Source organism: Nyctereutes procyonoides, unplaced genomic scaffold (genome assembly GCF_905146905.1).
Source record: "Nyctereutes procyonoides isolate TBG_1078 unplaced genomic scaffold, NYPRO_anot_genome, whole genome shotgun sequence".
Classification (NCBI taxonomy): Eukaryota; Metazoa; Chordata; class Mammalia; order Carnivora; family Canidae; genus Nyctereutes; species Nyctereutes procyonoides.
The window spans coordinates 12,898,721-12,912,945 of NW_026575035.1; the positions used below are offsets into that span (position 1 = coordinate 12,898,721).

The 14,225-nt window shown below is 37.7% G+C and overlaps 1 protein-coding gene, 1 long non-coding RNA gene and 1 other non-coding gene across 3 annotated transcripts in view; 1 reads left to right on the top strand and 2 right to left on the bottom strand.

Moving 5' to 3' along the window:
• The window catches only part of MCMDC2 (minichromosome maintenance domain containing 2), a 36,303-nt gene that overhangs the window by 4,479 nt on the left and 17,599 nt on the right, over window positions 1-14,225 (bottom strand). Inside the window, exons 12-13 of the mRNA XM_055318155.1 lie at window positions 9,894-10,036; window positions 3,915-4,024 (exon numbers count right to left, since the gene is read on the bottom strand). Of these exons, the coding sequence (XP_055174130.1) occupies window positions 3,915-4,024; window positions 9,894-10,036 (253 nt within the window). The remainder of the gene's footprint in view (window positions 1-3,914; window positions 4,025-9,893; window positions 10,037-14,225) is intronic.
• LOC129505426 (U6 spliceosomal RNA) lies at window positions 1,011-1,117 on the bottom strand. Its single transcript, XR_008663522.1, has one exon. It is a non-coding gene; the product is annotated as a U6 spliceosomal RNA (small nuclear RNA).
• LOC129505204 (uncharacterized) overlaps window positions 8,190-14,225 on the top strand; it is a 42,743-nt gene continuing 36,707 nt past the window's right edge. The window contains exons 1-2 of the long non-coding RNA XR_008663497.1: window positions 8,190-8,372; window positions 13,491-13,552. This is a non-coding gene — a long non-coding RNA (uncharacterized LOC129505204). The remainder of the gene's footprint in view (window positions 8,373-13,490; window positions 13,553-14,225) is intronic.

Below are 14,225 nucleotides of genomic sequence, written 5' to 3' on the forward strand. Positions count from 1 at the left end.
GCCTGTCACACTCCCCTATCAAAACCTCAATTCTGCATGAACCCAACTATTTACTTTATGTCTGCACTCTGGGCTGTTAGGCAGAGAATCACCTAATTGGCATTTCTTGGTTTCACTTTAAATGAATCACAGAAACCTCAGATGGTAGGCACTTGCACTGCCAGAAGACCCTGCTGGGTTTGTCTAGCACAAGTGTTCTCCTGTCCCCTACAATGCAACTATTATATTCCATTCTTCTCAAGCGTTTTAGCTGGTGACCTTGTGTAGAGTCTATGACCAAATCTATAGACCTGATTCTATGCCCATTTGTCCTCTGTCTTATAAAATGAACTTTTTTTAAAGATTTTATGTATTTATTCATGAGACATACACAGAGAGAGGCAGAGACACAGGCAGAGTGAGAAGCAGGCTCCCTGCAAGGAGCCAGATGTGGGACTCCATCCCGGATCCTGGATCCCGGATCCTGGGACCACGCCCTGAGCCGAAGACAGATGCTCAACCACTGACCCACTCAGGCATCCCATGAAGTGACTTTTCTACTAGAGACCAATATCTTTCACATGTACTCTGGATTTCATCCTCTCATTTTTTTAGTATCTGTAGTATCATTAGTTTACTCTCTATTGCACATCATAAGACCTATTGTCTTTAAAAAAATCTTTTCTTGGACCACACATCCTTCTCTACCCATTGTTTTTCCTCATCTTTATAGTCAAACATCTCAAAGTTGTCTGTGTGCTATTTCCATATCCTCACTTCTTATCCCACCCAAATACCAACCCTTTGAAGTAGCACTGATGATGGCCACCTATATCCTTTAGATTGCCAAATCTAATCATTTATAACTACACTTGATTTTCTTTCCACATTTTAGCTCCTACTTCTCAGTTTTTTTTAGTTTCTCTTCCTCCTCAACTCCATTTCTAAATGTGGAAATTCCTCAAGGGCAGTCCTGAAGCGTTTGAAAAAAAAACCCTTTTTTTGAAGATTTATTTATTTTCATGAGAGAGAAAAATATGGAACACTTCATGAATTTGACTATCATCCTTGCGCAGGGACCATGCTAATCTTCTCTGTATCGTTCTAACTTTAGTATATGTGCTGCTAAAGCGAGCACCTGAAGTTCTTTGTATAAAGTCTTTCTCTAGGGGATTTCAGAGAATTTCATCCATTCCACAGTGATGAGTACCATCTCTCTGCTGATGATTCCCAAATTAAATTTCTTTTTTTAAAGATTTATTTATTTATTTATTTATTTATTTATTCATTCATTCATTCATTCATGAGAGAGAGAGAGAGAGAGAGAGAGAGGCAGAGACACAGGAGGAGGGAGAAGCAGGCTCCATGCAGGGAGCCCAATGCAGGACTCAATCCCGGGACTCAATTCCAGGACTCCAGGATCATGCCCCAGGCCAAAGGCAGGCACCAAACCACTGAGCCACCCAGGGATCCCCCCCAAATTAAATTTCTTAAATTAGAACTCTCATCTAAACTCCAGATTCTTCTCTCTTTTGGTATCTCTGTAGGATCCCTCAAACTTAAATCTATAATTTGGTTTATCACCCAACCCTTTTTTTTCCTAGTCTTGATAAATAGTTCCATGATCCACTTAATTGCTCAAGGCAGAAACTTAGAAACTTGGAAGTTTTCTTAATTCTTCCGTCTGCCCTCTGTCCCAGGACAACCTATTGGTTTTTGCATCCAAGAAAAATGTACTTGAGTAGGAATCAATTTCCTGCTGTTTTTTTCCCTTTTTCCTTTCTTTCCAATTTCCTATTATGTTTAAAGTAACACTTAAGGATCTCTTAACATTGATTTTTTGCTTAAGACTTACAAATCAGGAACACATGGGTGGCTCAGTCGGTTAAGTATCTGCTTTCAGCTCAGGTCATGATCTCAGGGTTCTGGGATTGAGTCCTGCACTGGGCTACCTGCTTGGTGGGGAGTCTACTCCCTCTCCCTCTGCCTGCCCACTCCCCCCTGCCACTTGTGCTTGTTCTCTCTCTCACTCTCTGTCTCTCCCTCAAATAAATAAAAATCAAATATACCTAACAAATTCATTCTGAAAACAAAAACTAAAGGAAAAAAAATCTTCACAGTTTTATTTTCCTCAGCAAATGTTTTCTTAAATGCTTCAAGAAAGTCTTGACAAAACAGTTACCAAAATTGCCATATTCTACTACAAGAGTCCTTAATATTATAACATAGTTCTTAAGTTCAAAGACACACATTTTTGTCTTACTGAAATCTAGGTGCATCTTAACAATTTTGATGGCATGCCATACTAAAATTGGCAGCAATTTTTCGTTACAGTACATAAAAAAATGTGTGCTAGTTTTTTTTTTTTTTATCAAGAATGCTTTTAAGTATAGAATAAGAAGAATGTAAAAAATAACACCTGGCTGACTCAATCAGTAGAGCATGTGACTCTTGATCTTGGGATTGCTAGTTTGAGATCCATGCTGGGTGTAGAGATTACTTTAAAAAAAACAAAAAACCCCAAAACTTTTTAAAAAGAGTAAAAGGAGAATGTAAAAGATAAAGCAAATTAAAAACGAAAATATTTTGGGACACCTGGGTGGCTTAGCTGTTGAGTGTCTGCCTTTGGCCTGGGTGAGTAATCCCAGGGTCCTGGGATCGAGTCCCTCATCAGGTTCCCTGTGGGGAGTCTGCTTCTCCCTCTGTCTATGTATCTGCCTCTATCTGTGTCTCTCATGAACAAATAAATAAAATCTTTAAAAAATCAAAAAATCAAAAATATATTTTTATATCATTCCTCTTATTTAGCATTGCTTGGGAACCAATGCTTTTCTCCTTTGGTACACAAATTAATTCAGCATGATAATTAACTTTTTCTAGGGGTCATGAACCTATAAGACATACTTCATAAAATGTACCATTCATTTGTCTATAAAAAAGGTTTTATAAAGCACATACATATAAAAATGTTTATATAATTTAGAGATTCATGAGCCTCTAGACTTATCTCTAAGTATCCATGAATCCCAGGATAAGAATGCTTGGGTTTAGATAACTATAGAATAAAGTCCTAATGTTGTAATGAATCTCTGCAAAAAGTCATTACTATATAAATTGAATTTAAGGCAAATATAAGCACTGAACATATATACACAGAAAAGTCAGTGTTAATACATCCTTTAAGTCCCAAGGGTGAAACCAGTTTGTTTTCGCTTTTTTTTCTTAAGATTTAATTTATTTATTCATGAGAGACACAGGCAGAGGGAGAAGCAGGCTCCATGCAGGGAGCCCAACATGGGATTTGATCCCAGAATTCCAGATCACTCCCTGGACCAAAGGGAGGCGATCAACCGCTAAGCCACCCAGATGTCCCCAAAGTTTGTTTTCAAGGATGGTAATATCTTATCAAAATTAATGTCTCATCCAATTCAACAAAGACCTTTGGGAGAATGACTCTCTTTACTCTTAAGAGTCCTTTTACATTTTTTTTTAGCAAAACCACATAAGCTCAAATTCACTATAAATAATTAAACGCAATAGTCACAGGATTAGTATAGCTAGCAATTCAGAAAGGAGGTGACGCCAGATGATCACCTTTTCTTTTCCTAACTCCATTGAGGGGGACTGCTTGACAATTAAATGTTGCATGTTATTTGACAAGGAAGATAAATTGAAAATCACTTCATGTATTAAGTACATGTTTTTTTCAGAATTCTGTAAGCAATGCAAAAGTTTAAGTATCCGAGCAATCATGCACAACAAGGAACTTACAGATGATACTACCTATATACAATTAGTAAGTGTTCAAATTCAACAAGCCTTACCTGATAAAAATTTATTATTGTTTAAAATCATATTTAAAATATATATAACATATTAAAAGACTAATAATATTTAAATTATTTATAGTGATCATTAACAAATTAAGAAATTACCATATTTCAGTGTGAGAGATGTTTCAAATAATAAGGCTGCAATTAGTGCATCTTCTTTAAGCACTTTATTCCTTAAGCTCAGTCGAGCATGGGCTTCAGCTAGGGAAACTCTGAAAAAGAAAATTGATGCTAATCAAAATATGTGGATTTTATAAAGATAATATATATTTTGGAACGCGTGGGTGGCTCAGTGGCTAAGCATCTGCCTTCAGCTCAGGGCATGATTCTGGAGTCTGGGGTCCAGCCCCACATTGGGCTCTCTGCATGGAGCCTGCTTCTCCCTCTGCCTGTGTCTCTCTCTCTCAAGAATAAATTAAAAAAATATTTTTAAAAGATAATATATATTTTGGCAGGAACACATGAAGGCATATGTATACATAACCATACCTTAGAGAACAGCATATTTTTACTTAAAAAAAAAATTTAGGGGCGGGGATCCCACGTCGGGCTCCCGGTGCATGGAGCTTGCTTCTCCCTCTGCCTGTCTCTCTCTCTCTCTCTCTCTCATAAATAAATGAAAATAAAATAAAATAAAATAAAATAAAATAAAATAAAATAAAATAAAATAAAATAAAATAAAATAAAATAAAAATTTAGGGACAGCCCCAGTGGCGCAGTGGTTTAGCGCTGCCTGCAGCCGGGGGCATGATCCTGGAGACCTGGGATCGAGTCCTACGTCAGGCTCCCTGCGTGGAGCCTGCTTCTCCCTCTGCCTCTCTCTCTCTCTCTCTCTCTCTCTCTCTCTGTGCCTCTATGAATTAATAAATAAAATCTTTAAAAAAATTTAGTTTCTTTTCAAAGCATTTTTTTCCTACCAAATTCAACAGACTGTTCCAGAGCAAGCAAATACCCTGACTTGTTATCAAACACTTGGTTTCCACCCTGGCTTATCTTTATTATTCTACACCTTCTTCCCCAAGTTCTGTTCAGATAAATACACAACTGGGAAAATTAACCAAACTAAATATCTCTAATAGATATCTTTGGTGCTTTCTTCCAGTTCTTCATCTATTTAAAGTCCTCAGAATCTTGAAATTTTAGTTTTGGAAGCAACCTTAAAGTTCAGACTCCATCAGATAAAACTGAATCTTCTCTACAACATTTCAGGTTACTTATTGTCCAGTCTCTTTTGAACTTTTCCTAGGGCTCACTAGGAATCCATTCCTTTACCTTTTATTTTTTTTAAGATTTTATTTTATTTTTTTAATTATTTATTCATGAGAGACACACACACAGAGAGAGAGGCAGGGACAAAGCAGGCTCCATGGAGCCTGATGCGGAACTCGATCCCGGGACTCCAGGATCACGCCCTGTGCCAAAGGCAGGCGCTAAACCGCTGAGCTACCCAGGGATCCCCACCTTTTATTTTTAAACTAAGCTTTGATTACCTAAAAAAAAAAAAAAAAAAAAAAAGCAACTCTCAAGCTCTCTCTCTCTTTTTAAAAAGATTTTATTTATTCATGAGAGACACAAAGAGAGAGGCAGAGGGAGAAGCAGGCTCCCCGCAGGAAGCCTGATAGAGTACTAGATCCCAGGACCTTGGCATCAGAACCTGAGCCTAAGGCAGCTGCTCAACCAATGAGGGACCCAGGTGCCCCTCCCTCAAGCTTTCATTAGGCATATTGAATGATGCTGAACTTGGAAATCAGAAAACCTGGGTTAAGGCTTTAGAATTTACTATCTCTGTGACTTCATATAAATCATTTACTTTCTGAGGGTTTTTCTTTTTTTTAAAGATTTTATTTATTTATTCATGAGAGATACAGAGAGAGAGGTAGAGACATAGCAGAGGGAGAAGCAGGCTTCCTGCAGGAAGCCTGATAGGGAATTTGTTTCCAGGACTCCAGGATCACGACCTGAACCAAAGGCAGACGCTCAACCACTGAGTTCCCAGGTGCCCCTTTCTGAGTTTTTTTTTTTAATTTATTTATTCATAGACACACAAAGAGAGAGGCAGAGACACAGGCAGAGGGAGAAGCAGGCTCCATGCAGGGAGCCCGATATGGGACTCGATCCCGAGTCTCCAGGATCACACCCCAGGCTGCAGGCGGCGCCAAACCGCTGCGCCACCGGGGCTGCCCTCTGAGTTTTTTTTTTTTAAAGCTCAGGTATAACATGGGGACAATAATAATTCAGTTACGATTTCAAATAAAGCATTTGAAAATTTTGGGACTCACAATGATTATATAAATTTAAGCTGAAATTGGTTTCACTTAAATTTCTTTTTTTAAATATTTTATTTATTCATGAGAGACAGAGAGAGAGAGAGAGAGAGAGAGAGAGAGAGAGAGAGAGAGAGAGAGAGGCAGACACAGACAGAGGGAGAAGCAGGCTCCACGCAGGGACTCAATCCCGGGACTCCAGGATCATGCCCTCAGCTGAAGGCAGAGGCTCAACCGCTGAGCCACCCAGGCATCCCGGTTTCACTTAAATTTCTACCCACTGGTCCCTGGTTCTGTTTTCTGAGATTATAAAACAAGCCTAATACTACTTAAATATGACAGCTCTTCAAATACTCAACGACAACTTTCCTAGTTGACCTATATTTTCTTTTCTCCAAAATAAAATATTCCTAGCTCTTTTAATATGTCATAAGACATAACTTTCAGGCTCTTCATCATTCTGGCTACTTTCATCATGACCAGATTTAGTTAATATTCTTTTTCAGTACAGTACTACAGGTGTGATTTAACCAGCAATGTAGAAGTGAGGCAGAACTAGCATTTTTTTAAACTCTTGATACTATATTCTATTAACACAACCTGAATTCACAGTAATATTAATAGCCATATTACACTGTTTACCCATATTAAACATAAAAAGAATGAAATCTCAAATTTTTTTCATATTAAGCCATCAAATTTTTCTTATCCATTCATTCTTGGTTAGATCATCATTTGAGTCTATGGAGAACTCTCCATTTATTTTCAAATATGACTATCATGTTCCTGATGTCCTCATCCTTTAAAAATGTTGACCACAACAGAATATAGACAAAGCCTTTCAGGGAAAGAAAAGAAAGTCCTGTTCAGCTCTACTCTAGAAAAGCAAGGATGCTGTTATTAGGTACCCGACTATAGAAGCAGAAGAAAAATTTTAAGTTTTTTTTTTTTAAGATTTTGTTTATTTATTCATGAGAGACACGCTGAGAGAGAGAGGCAGAGACACAGGCAGAGGGAGAAGCAGGCTCCATGCAGCAAGCCCAACATGGGATTCGATCCAGGGTCCCCAGGATCACACCCCGGGCTTCAGGCGGCACTAAACCACTGCACCACCAGGGCTGCCTGAAAAATTTTAAGTTTATGATCCTTTTGAATTTTATTTACTTTGCTATTTCATAAACTCCATCTCCATCTCTAGTGTTTATTTCTACAATTGGAAGAAGCAGAGTTACATTAAATTTAACTCTGCTTTATTTTTGGTTCAATATAGTCAGATGTAAACTGAGGCTATATGGCTTTGAATAAATATCTTTTTGCTACAGAGAAAAAAAATATGAGAAAATAGGATCTCCAAGGCTTTGAGTATTGAGTATTTGAGTGTTAATTTGAGTATTTTATTATTAAAAAAAATTTTTAAGTAGGCTCCATACCCAATGTGGGGCTTAAATTCATGATGCTAAGATCAAGAGTTACATGGCTCACCAGCTGAGCCAGCCAGGCACTCCTGATTTGAGTATTTTAAATATTACTTCAGAAAATGGAAAACATTACAAAATTCCATTTACCATTTTTAGAACATCACACTTGATTTCTACTTTCTCTTCAGCACTTTTTATCATCTCTATGAAGATAAATATATAACTAGAAAAGTTAACTAAACATATTTATCTCCTGTAGACCTATATCTGACATTTCCTGCCAATCCTCCACTTACTTTTTATTGTAGTTGTAACAAGATATTTATTTAATGGATTATTTTTTTGGATTATTTTTTTTAAGATTTTATTTATTTATTCATGAGAGACACACACACACACAGAGAGAGAGAGAGAGAGAGAGAGAGAGAGGCAGGCTTCATGCGGGGAGCCCGATGTGGGACTTGATCCCGAGTCTCCAGGATCATGCCTTCGCTGAAGGCAGGTGCTAAACCACTGAGCCACCCAGGGATCCCCTATTTAATGGATTATTTTACTGCTGGTCCTACTTCATGATTTGCTTGAGATTACACATTAATTTATATCAAATGAAGTAATGGTTTATCAATAGGAGACTGTTTATTTATTTATTTAAAAAGATTTTATTTATTTACTAATGAGAGACACAGAGAGAAAGGCAGAGGGAGAAGGAGGCCCATGCAGGGAGGCCGATACGGAACTTGATCCCGGAACTGCAGGATCACGACCCAAGCCGAAGGAAGATGCTCAACCGCTGAGCCACCCAGGAGTCCCAGGAGACTGTTTAAATTATGGTACAGCCACATCAGAACACAGTAATGCAGCTATTAAAACAAAGTAAGGTAATTCCTTATGTTCTTATAATATGTAAATCATGCATGATTCCATTTGGGCAAAAGGAAAATATCTACCCATATTGAATATATAGATATATTTATAGCTTTCTCAACTTACAATTGGTTTACAACCCAATAAACCCACTGTAAGCTAAAAATATCATAAGTCAAAAATGCATTTAATACACCTAATCTACCAAACATAGGTTATCCTGCTGAACCTTAAACATGCTGAAAACACTTACATTAGCCTACACTTGGGCAAAATCATCTAAACAAAGCCAATTTTATAATGAAATGTTGACAGTCTCACATAATTTATTGAATACTGCCCTGAAAGTGAACTGTAGAATGGCTGCATGGATATAGAATGGTTGTCTGTGTACCAATTACTTACCTTTTAATCTCATGGCTGACTGGGAACTGTGGCCCACTATCCCTGCCCAATATGAGAGAGTATCCTACTATATATTGCTAGCCAGGAAAAAGATCAAAATTCAAAATTCAAAGTATGATTTCTACCAAATGTGTATCCTTTTCACACCATTATGAAGTTGAAAAATCGTACGTCAAACCATCCCAAGTTGGGGACCATCTATCTATCTATATATATCCATATATATATATATATCCATATATATATGTTTAAGATATTCATCTAAAAATATATAAAATATTGAAATAAAGTATGTATTAAATATACATGATATATTTAAATTACATATGTTTGAACAAGCTAGTATTTGAATGGATAATTTTTGGAAGAACACACAAAAAGTGTTAACAGTGATTATCTCTCTAGAGAGTGGGATGGCAATGGGTAGAGTTACCTGGACACCTTATTCATTATTTTAGACTTTTCTTTTACTGTGTCCATACTTTATAATAAAAATTAGTTTAAAATTTATTATTATTATTATTTTTAATAGATCTTATTTATGTATTCACGAGAGACACAGAGAGAGAGGAAGAGACACAGACAGAGGGAGAAGCAGTCTCCACACAGGGAGCCTGATGTTGGACTCCATCCCCAGTCTCCAGGATCACACCCTGGACTGAAGGTGGTGCTAAACGCTGAGCCACCCAGGCTGCCCCAGGTTTTAAAATAACTTTTCAAGGAACAATAATAGATGAGTCTATTAAAGTATTTAAAAATACAGGGAACGAGGTACTTGAAAAGATATTTTTCTAGGTTTAACTAAAAAATACCTGGAATATAAAAAAGCCACATTTTAAAAAACAATTATTTGCATTTGAAATCATTGCACTTTACTCAGACACATCTCATACAGAGGTTACAGTAAAAAAATAATTTCATGAAAACAAGTACTGGAGGTTCAAACGATGTAACAGTATAACAAAAGGAATTGTTAAAAAATCACCTTAAAATCTTTTGGAACAAGGTAAATTATAAACCAGCCAACTAGCAATAAAACAAAAAAAGAAACAAGTGAAACATAATAAAGTTAATTAAACACATCATTTAAAAGTCAATACTGGCTTTAAAATTTTAGACTGAATACCTACAAATATTTTAATGCAGATGCTGACAGTTTTGATCCACTTATAGAATCTGTTCTGATTCTTCGACTTGCTAGATAATAGCCATGAATCATTCTTTCTGCCTCCAAACTGAATTCTACATTCAAATTCTTTGCAAAAGCCAGTAGCTAAATTAAAAATATGAGAAATTTAAGAAATTCACACTTAAAAAAAGATATTCAAACTTTATTATAAAATCTATATGACAAAACCCCAAAGTGTGCATATTTTATTTATATCAAAGTTGATTAAATATCTGGGGCCATTCCAAAGTCATTAAGCACTTGAACTCATAGTCTTATACTTGTAAATATTGTTAGAAGTGTAGCCAGAATAATCTCTTTCTTCCTCTTAGTACAGAGATGTTCTGTGCAATGTATTTGAATGACTATCAAGTCTCTGCTTCCAGTCGAATAAAGGCTCACTTAGATTTTTTTCAATGGGAAAAAGGTTTCCTTCAGCAGCTCATTTCCCTTTGAAAGGCTTTAATTCTTTGACAATTTATTTCTTTTTTTCTTTTTATAAAGATTTTTATTTATTCATGAGAGAGAGAGAGAGAGGCAGACACACAGGCAGAGGGAGAAGCAGGCTCCATGCAGGGAGCCCGATGTGAGACCTGGGACTTGGTCCCAGGATCACCCCTTGGGCCGAAGGCAGGTGCTAAACCTCTGAGCCACCCAGGGATCCCCCCTTCCTTCCTTTTAAAGAACACAGTTGAATACTAGCAATGTGGGAGGTATGGTGTTAATTACTATGAAGGTGGGCCTTGGAGATTGAGTTAAGACTTCCAAGAGAGAAGAAGCTTTCAACGAAATGATTAGCACTGTCTTCTCTGAGTTTTGTGCTTTTTTTCTTTCAAAGGATTCCCAGTCCCTTAAATCCTTAATCCATGGAATCATTTCTAGTTTTCATTATCCTGATTGTTTTCTGGTTTTTCAACTCAGAATCAAAAGGAAAATTTTATGATAATAAGGTTGCTATTATATTTAAATATAACCTTTTAAAGGATTAGGGTACTCCTGCATTAGAGTATATCCTGTCTTCTTTATTCTCTTTACACTCCATGGTTCACCCTCTAGACCTTCATAACTGGATAATAATATTATTAATAATATCAGTAGCCTTCTCCAAGTTTTACCCAATGGAATCACAGTAATGTGCCACCTATCTCCCCCTTTAGGAAATGATTTGTTCCCAGCTACCAGGAGTGCTGTTAGAATTGGCCTCCAGGCTCCTTCAGGGAATGCTTTAGGACAGCCCATAATCAAATCACTGACTGAAGTGGAAGTGGGACAAGTGTTATAAAAATAAGTCCATCTATTTATGTCCAAAGCAAAACAATTCTGGTGGGTATCTTTAACTCTAGAGCTCTTTGTGGGGCTATCTTTGGACCCGCATCACAACTTGAGTCCTTTCACTGCTAATTCTGCTTCCTTCTCCCTTCCATAGGTTTTTGTCGTTGTTTTAAGATTTTATTTATTTATTCTTGAGAAACACAGAGAAAGGCAGAGACTTAGGCAGAGGGAGAAGCAAGCTCCCTGCAAGGAGTGTGATGTGGAACTTGGTCCCAGGACCCTGGGATCACAACCTGAGCCAAAGGCAACTGCTCAACCACTGAGCCACCCAGGAGCCCCATCCCTTCCACAGGTATTAACAGAAGTGCTAGAAGAGCACTGCTGAATAAACAATGGCACACTAAACTCATCTTGGTCAGCCTCTTGGAGAGCCCAGGCTGTGACACACTCTATCTAATTTGTTTTGAGTAATGGACAGATTTATCTTCTGGAGAAATCATTTTCACTGTTTCACAAGCCTAATAAAGTACAACTTTTCTCTAGTCTGACGAATCAACTATAAATTTTTTTGCCTCAGCTTCAAGGCTTATTGTAAGTTTGACAAATCCTAATCCTAATGACTCTATCATGTAATTCCTACTCCAGTCAGCTAATTCTCCTCATAGTTTTCTTTCTTTTTTTTTTAATTTTTTTTTAAAATTTTGTTTATTTATTCATGAGAGACACACACACAGAGAGAGACAGAGACACAGGCAGAGGGAGAAGCAGGCTCCATGCAGGGAGCCCGACGTGGGACTCCATCCTGGGACTCCAGGATCACGCCCCGGGCCTAAGGCAGGCGCTAAACCCCTGAGCCACCCGGGCTGCCCTCCTCATAGTTTTCCATGTATATTTATTTCTACTTTTGTCTTTGCTCCTACTTTCATTTCTGTTTAGAATGCCCATCCTTCCTATTATCTAAATCTTACTTTTTCTTCAAGCTCAATTAAAATCTCACCTCCTTGAAGTCTTCCCAATTCTTGCATTCTACTTGATATCTTCCCTCCTGAATTCCTAAAATACTTGCAGTTAACACCACCCAGCTTAGCACTTAAATTGTCCCTTAATGGCTCCATATATCTTGTTTTATCTCAATTAAATGATAAAGAAGATTTATTTTTCTGTGAAAATATAAAAGAGCAGAAGTAGGCTCATATATAAAGATATCCAGTAACTACCTAAATAATAAATCCCAGGGTTTTTGTTTTTGTTTTTCAGAGAAAAACTGGGCGAAAATTTCCCTGGGTCATTAGTGTGTCTATATATTTAGTACTCTCATACCTAGAGACTAGCTACTTTTTTCTTATATATTAAAACAAACGGGCGCCTGGGTGGCTCAGTCAGTTAAGCACCCGACTCTTGATTTTGGTTCAGGTCATGATCTCAGGGTTGTGAGATCGAGCCCCATGTTGGGTTCTGTGCTGGTCATGGAGCCTGCTTAGGATTCTCTCTCTTCCTCTGCACTTTTCCTCCAAGAAATATAACTAACTAAATAATAAAATAGGGACACCTGGATGGCTCAGCGGTTTAGCACTGAGGTGTGATCGGCCCAGGGTGTGATCGGCCCAGGGTGTGATCCTAGAGTCCCAGGATTGAGTCCCACATTGGGCTCCCTGCATGGAGCCTGCTTCTTCCTCAGCCTGTCTCTGCCGTTCTGTGTCTCTCATGAATAAATACATAAAATTAAAAAAATAATAATAAAATAAAACAAAAGGTCTAATTTATCATATTCTTTTTCTGTTCTAAATTATGTCAATAAACAATGCTTATAATTCAGTTTTAAGCCCTCCTCACTTTTCAACCTTTTACCCAGCAATCTACCTGCAAGGAAGGCAGGTATGAAAAATAATTTTAATGACTCATAGATTCCCACTCCAGTAATTCCCTGCCCTTTATCTATCCTATCCAGATACTTTAACTATACTGTTGATAGATTCTGAAGAGTTAATATTAAAAGGGCATCACTGGGATCCCTGGGTGGCGCAGCGGTTTGGCGCCTGCCTTTGGCCCAGGGCGCGATCCTGGAGACCCGGGATCGAATCCCACGTCGGGCTCCCGGTGCATGGAGCCTGCTTCTCCCTCTGCCTGTGTCTCTGCCTCTCTCTCTCTCTCTCTCTCTGTGACTATCATAAATAAAATAAAAAAAAATTAAAAAAAAAATAAAAGGGCATCACTTGTAAATACTTGTATACTTGTGTACCTTTAGTAGCTATAAACATCATTACTAATTTACATCCTCTACTCTCAGGTTCCCTGAATATGCTGCATGTGTTTTCATGTCAGGACACTGAAATGGGGGAGTCATGACAGGTATGCTCTTAAATCAGAACTTTGAAGGCATTTATATAAAATTAATCCCTTTGAATAGTCTATAAAATGTAAATAACTACATCTATACAGCCTCTCATAATTTCCAAAGAAATATTCTATTGGTTTTTTTTAAATAAATTTATTTTTTATTGGTGTTCAATTTACCAACACACAGAATAACACCCAGTGCTCATCCCGTCAAGTGCCCCCCTCAGTGCTCGTCACCCATTCACTCCCACCCCCCGCCCTCCTCCCCTTCCGCCACCCCTAGTTCGTTTCCCAGAGTTAGGAGTCTTTATGTTCTGTCTCCCTTTCTGATATTTCCCACACATTTCTTCTCCCTTCCCTTATATTTATTGGTTTTCTTTTTATTGAGATTTTTAAAAGTCATTTGGAGAGCTGTGCAAAGAATCAACTCAACAATTAACTCAATATTTATGTCCTTATACAGTTTTTAAATTATAATCCTAAATATTTTCTATACAATGCCCTTAAAATATTTAAAAGTTGAAAGGGACTTGGGATCAAAGAGATCTAGGGACTCTTGGGTGGCTTTGCCGTTGAACATCTGCCTTCGGCTCAGGACGTTATCCTGGGATCTGGGATCAAATCCTGTATTGGGCTCCCAGCCCGCTTCTCCTTCTGCCCATGTCTCTGTCTCTCTCTCTCTCTC